Genomic DNA, 6,163 nt, shown 5'->3' with positions numbered 1-6,163 from the left:
ACTCATTCCAATATGGTGCGTGGCATAATAAGTTATACTATTAGTTAATTTGGCATGGCAAATGCTAGGTAACGCGTACCTGATAGAATAAAATACCCAGACAACCACACATCGCATAAGAATTCACGAATAAAATTGTTTACCGATCCAAATTTCATCAAAATCGCATTGTGGTGCGAAGCTCATCAGTTCATTTATAAATTTTCCCGCATAGTAGGCTATTTTACGAGTTAATTCCAGTTTCATTTGTTGTCATCGCATATTCCTGCAAACAAACTCAAATGAAATCGGATTATCTGTCAAACAGAGTTTGTTATCACAAACTACATCGCAATGTATAACGAACGAACTCGCATAAAAATCTTGCACATCGCATTTGCTACCGTGCAATGTCGGATAAGAAATACACATATAGGGTAAATCACTACTTGGGCCTATGGAGCCGGTTCCCGGCTCATTGCACAGAAAACTAATGATATATACTGTTTGGAAGCCGTAGGGTTATAATTGATAATTTTTAAAAAGTCTCCCATTTATTTTTCACAATACTCAATATTTTTCAATCACCTATTTTACTCCTAATTGATCCAATTGTAGAAAATAAAAATGTAGATTTCAAAATCTCGCTCACCGATGCCACACCACTGAGCCGGAGTGACTCTTTCCACTTTTACAAAACGGTATCATCAAATAAACACCTACCTGAAAATCGTCCTAGTGCTCGTTACAATCATTGCTTCAAGCTTTTAATCACCACACCATAATGCTTAACAAACGCACTTCAATCTAATCACTAGAACGTATCACTAGAACTTATATAAACATAATTAGAATACATTTAAAAATGTATTCTCAAACCGAACAAAAAATCACCTCGGCCCAAAAACTTCTAGCCGCACCGTGCTGCCAAAAGGCCAGGAGAATGAAAATGATCCTTCATCGTTAATAGGAAAACTGTCTAATACGTTGACGCTATCATGTTATTTATGATTTTCTCGATTTCAAAAGGTGAAAAAATATTGTTTTTAAGTATTTGAAAAAAATTTGGTTGAGTAAATATATCTTCTCAACCAAATAAAAATGATTATGAATGATACCATCTGGCATCTTGTTGTCGTGGAACGTGCATATTTTTGTTTACGTCGCATTTTCTGCCGTCCCGAGAGAGAATGAGAGAAACATGTTGAGAGATTGAGTGAAATTTTGCTTAGGCCAGGAACTGGTTTTATGATATGCCGGAATGAAAATCGCTATGACTGAAATGAGTGCTGCACCTCGTTGATTTAAATCAAATAAAAGCTTTTTTGAACAATATTTAGCATAAACAGCTATTTTTTAAGCAGAAGTGAACCCCAATGCAGTATTATACAGCCCACAAAATTCAGGAAAAGTTGCTTCCTGTCATAAATATCCATTGAATAATTCAGTCGTACGCATGTTAGGCCGGGAATGGGGTAAGAAACCCTATCGCCTCCACTTTTGTACGTAAAAAGCGTTTTCACGACTGGTATGCGATGAAAATTGTGTGCATAGGCATCGCATAACAGAAAAACAATTCTATTAAACATGCATTCTGGTTGTCTGGGTAGACCCCATTTTGCAGTCCTTCCTTAAGGTGATTATACAATCAAGCCATGTGGTGAATTTCAAATTCACCACACGGTTTTCTACTCCTATTATCAAAAGTTCAAAACCAGCGTAATATTTTTTGTACAATGCTGAAATTAAAGTCGATTGCTTAGCATGAGTAATCAAACGATCTACAGATGTTGTGATCCCCATGGGCGTTGTTGTTCTCTCAATTCGTGCTCTTGAAAAATCACTAGAAAAAGCACGTGGTTTCCAAGATGGCCGATTTGTGGCTCTGTTGTATAACCACCTTAACCTCTTACCCAGCCACTCCTATCCCTACCTCCCCGTAATGTTGGCCAGGGTACAAGCAACCTCAGGGAAGATCGGGTATCCAAACCCGGTGGGAACTTTGGTCGTACGCTACCAAACCCCCCTTGCTCCTCTCCGGAGGTGACAATCTTACCGAGAATCTGTTCTCCATGTTAGGGGCGGCTGACCATCGTCCGAGTGCCAGCGAGGCACTGTATATCATGCAAAACTGCAAAACTGTATATCATGGTCCACCGGAAATTTGGGGGATTTGTTGTCATGCTAGTCATGGTGACTAGCGATTAGAAACTCGGTTCGTAGAACTGCAAATCTCTCAACTTCGTCGGGAGCACTTGTGTACTCGTCGATGTGCTTAAGGACCAGGATTCGGCATCGTAACACTGCATGAGGTTTGTTGTAAGGGTCAATGGTGCGAACGTTTAGAGGTAAACATACCATTTACCAGAGCTGCGACAACACACACAAGCTGGGAGCAGTTTGCGCAGTGGAGGGCGACATGCGAATGTTCGTGATCAGTTGCTGGCCGATCAATGAGAGAATGTGCAGCCCAAGTAACATTTTAAGTTTTATAACGCTCAAGAAGACCATAATTTACTCTTCAAGAGTGTTATAAAACCAGCATTAAACCAAAATGTTACTAGGGAGGTTGAAAATCAATGGCCGGTTCTTCAACTTCAGCATAATCATCGTCCATAGCTTACACTCCGGAAGCACTGAAGATAATAGGGCGGTATCGGTACACCTGGAGATCAATACTGCAGACATAATCACAAATCGATCACGTTCTGATTGATGAACGGCACTTCTCCGACATTATCGACATCAGGACGTATCGTTGCGCTAACATCGACTCTGGCCACTATCTGGAGATGGTCAAACTGTGCTCAAAACTATCCGCCATCGACAATGTTCGGCACCGATGGCGGCCTCGGTACGACCTTAAGCGACTGAAGCAACCTGATGTTGCCGCTGCATACGCGCAGCATCTCGAGACAGCGTTGCCGGAAGAGAGTGAGCTCGATGAGGCCCCTTTTGAGGACTGCGGAGAGCAACGTAGGGTACGTGGGACGAAGTCGACGGAACGATTGGTTCGACGAGTAGAGCTGAAAAATTATGGAGAAGAAGGACGCAGCGCGGGCGGTCCGGCCACATCAAGGGACCCAGTAGAACGTGTAACGCCATTAACAATCTAATACTCATGCATCTACCTTTCTAACAAGTTAGAGTATTAACGGACATACAATACTCCTCGCTTATGTTGATAAGATTTAAGAACTAATGAAAACACACGTCCGTCGGATTATCGTACCTAGGTAAGAATTTAATGTTTTTATTTTCGAATCCACCTACACACATTCCGCTCTATAATCTGAAACGGTTGTTCGATGAATATCCACCACACAAGCGACACCGCTCCTGTCAAGCCGATGACGCCAAAGTTGATATATTGCAAGTTTATCGCACTGAAATAGAACGGTTGGCTTTGCATTCCCGCGAAGCTGATAATAATAACGACGTAATGGATCAAATACATGCTGTAGGACAGTCGAGCTACCGGCTGCCAGAACGTCCACGCCAGGAAGTGACCCAGAGCACTGGCATGCTCGTTGATGCACATAAAGATAAGCCACATGATGCAGAGAACCCAAGCGACGCGGTGCAATGCTTCGTAGAAAGCATCCCCTACCGGATCGGCTTCCCTTGGTTTGTAGATCTCGTGAGCGCAGAACATGATGACCGCGGTCAGCGCCGTTGCTGCGATCGAAACACCAACCAGAATGATCTGCGATGGAACTTGTCGCTTCTCGCGGGTGCGAAACAACAGATATCCGAAGGCAATGCCGCAGAACCACACAGCCATACGGGCATGGGTTGGGTAATAGGTGAGGCGATCCCGTTCGAACTCCCGGTCCGAAGTCATCGGAGGATTTAGTACGAAATCGTTGACCATGAAGGTTGTGAATACACAAAGGATCGATAATAGAACAAGAAATAGCGGTGCAAATAGCAATCGATCGCCGAATTTCCATAAGAGATAGATGAAGAGTGGAGATATAAGGTACAGCTGCATGTCAACCGAAAGGTACCAAGTGTGGGGAAGGCACTAAAAGAAAGAATATTCATTGAAAGGAAATTCAGTGATAAGAATAGACTACCATACGATCCGGATTAACATAGTTATGGACGAACAATAGAGCAGACCACCAGTTGTCAGCACAGGCGTCGATCATTGGTCGAACATAGTAGTGGAATAAAGGTCCTTCGCCGAAGTAGTCCGCGAATGCGACTACGGTCCAGATAAGGAATCCGTAGGCCGGTAGAATTCTCACCAAACGATGAATGTAGAGCCGCAGCAAATTGAGCTTGTTGGTAGCGGTGAGCTCCGTGAGTACATTATAGGTTAGAAGTACCGAACTCAGAACCAGGAAGATATCCGCCGACAAAGCCGATACCCGATAGCCCAGGATTCCGAAGGCAGATTCAAAGAATTCTTCTCGAGCAATGTGGTTGGCCGTAGGGATTGTTTTGATAGCATGGTGCACATGGTGGGATATTATTTGTAGCATCATAAACGATCGGATTCCATTGATGCAGTCTATGGTTTCTCCTTTTTCTTCCGACTTTGGTATCGTTTTGAACAGTGCAAAAAGTTTATAATAAACTGATAGCTTTTTGATCGAGTTGGGTATTGAGCGTTGAAAAATGAATCCAAGTACTTCTACAATTGTACAGATAACCATCACAGCCACTATAAACCCTAAAACAACACTGAAAAGATTTTTCATCATTTATACAGGTAATAGATATCAATAATCTTACATCGCAGCAATGGCAGTCCCACTAAGGCTCCAGTTTGGATCATCACGATAACAAAAATCTTCCTGACTTAAGCCCGGAACTGCACCGAGATTTCGATCTACTGCATAGCTATCCACCATCCGTTTAACAAACGTTGGTTCGCACGAGTCTGGTATACAAATTCCTAGCCAAAGTTCATTGAGAGACGATGCTACAGTATTCATATTCAGTAGTACAGTACAATGCTGTCCGTCGAATGCTGCAGCGCTATTTTGTACAGAGAACTCGCGGCACTGATCGAAACTACCGGGCGTAAACGAGTTCCCTCGCAGTAATCCAGAGGGTATCTTCCCCCATGAATCGTACACTGAAACAAAAGCACAATTATTTGTCAACATACTACAATCGAACAGGGATGTAACTCACTATGCAAGGCCCATCGCTGTTCACTTTGCAGTCCTAGGCCGAACTGTTTCAACTCGTGCATGCACAACAGATCCCGCCAATCATCCTCCGTCCACGATTGGTTTGACCAAGATCTGTACTCCGCTAGAAAGATGGCCAATGAAAATGGTATTTCCTCCAGACGTTGAACCACTTGAGAATGCACAACGTGGCAGCTTACAAATATCGAAATTATACATATCAAAATGTTTGCACAACGTAAATGCATACTGGACAACTGACTAGCTACTGGTCCGGTTGCGATTGGAATTAGCGAAAACAAACCAAGTTTATTTTGGCTACAAACGATAAGATTACCTACGATGAAATCTTATCGATGAAAGCAATCCCGAGGGGGTCGTAAATACGCATTGGTGGGAAAATAAAGTAGGTATGTGGTTTGATTTAGTGCTACAGGGTTGAAGTCTGATTAATGATGAGTGTGAGTATAATTGTTTTGATGGTGCCAGGCCATTTGACCCAATGCAGTTTGGCCGCATAGTTAAAAAATGACCTCAGATTACGTGTAGTGAAAAGGAAGAAGTGAGTTATGATAATTGCGAAGTTAGGAATTAGACTTTAAATAAGACATAAGAATTAAGAAATCGGAAGTGAATAATGAGAAAAGAGAAGTAAAAAGTGACATGTGAGAAGCGGGATCTGACGATTAAATAGTGAAGGCGAGAAGTGAGAAATGAGACATGAGGAGTTAGAAGGATGAACTGGGAAATTGAAAGTGAAATGCAAGATTTGAGATTTCAGAAATGAGAAATAAGAACTGAGAACTAAAACTGAGTGCTGAGAACTATGAAATGAGAACAGAGAACTGAGTATTGAATACTGACAACTGAGAACTGAGACATGAGAAGTAAGAACCAAAAAGCAAGAAATGAGAACTGCGAAGTGAGAATTAAGAACTGAGTAGTAAGAAGTGGTAATGGAAATAAGTGAAGCGAAAAGTAAGACATAGGTATTGAAAAGTGAGAAATCTCTTCTTCCTTTTTACTTTATGGTCCTT

The 6,163-nt window shown here is 42.1% G+C and overlaps 1 protein-coding gene across 2 annotated transcripts; it reads right to left on the bottom strand.

Moving 5' to 3' along the window:
* Window positions 1-3,203: 3,203 nt before the first annotated feature.
* LOC134211750 (O-acyltransferase like protein-like) lies at window positions 3,204-5,476 on the bottom strand. 2 transcript variants are annotated; one of them, XM_062688933.1, is made up of 4 exons: window positions 5,128-5,476; window positions 4,723-5,068; window positions 4,059-4,671; window positions 3,204-4,006 (listed from the first exon to the last, which is right to left on the bottom strand). In XM_062688933.1, exons 1-4 carry the CDS (start codon window positions 5,372-5,374, stop codon window positions 3,233-3,235), a joined length of 1,980 nt encoding a protein of 659 aa, XP_062544917.1. In that variant the 5' UTR covers window positions 5,375-5,476; the 3' UTR covers window positions 3,204-3,232. The 2 variants fall into 2 exon arrangements, with proteins under 2 accessions (XP_062544917.1, XP_062544927.1); XM_062688943.1 differs by having other exon boundaries at window positions 4,233-4,671.
* Between the last annotated feature and the right edge of the window lie 687 nt (window positions 5,477-6,163).

The sequence above is a fragment of the Armigeres subalbatus genome, chromosome 1, assembly GCF_024139115.2.
Source record: "Armigeres subalbatus isolate Guangzhou_Male chromosome 1, GZ_Asu_2, whole genome shotgun sequence".
NCBI classification, from domain to species: Eukaryota; Metazoa; Arthropoda; class Insecta; order Diptera; family Culicidae; genus Armigeres; species Armigeres subalbatus.
Note: the sequence above shows the minus strand (reverse complement) of the source record. Positions and strands in the feature narration are given on the sequence as shown.

Bases quoted from the DNA above. Each gene is read 5' to 3' on its own strand.
- LOC134211750 (XM_062688933.1), bottom strand. From the start codon at position 5,374: ATGCATTTACGTTGTGCAAACATTTTGATATGTATAATTTCGATATTT. The intron at 5,069-5,127 runs GTGAGTTACATC...CTTTTGTTTCAG, and splicing joins ACAGCGATGGGCCTTGCATA to TGTACGATTCATGGGGGAAG. The intron at 4,672-4,722 runs GTAAGATTATTG...AAATCTTTTCAG, and splicing joins GGGACTGCCATTGCTGCGAT to TGTTGTTTTAGGGTTTATAG.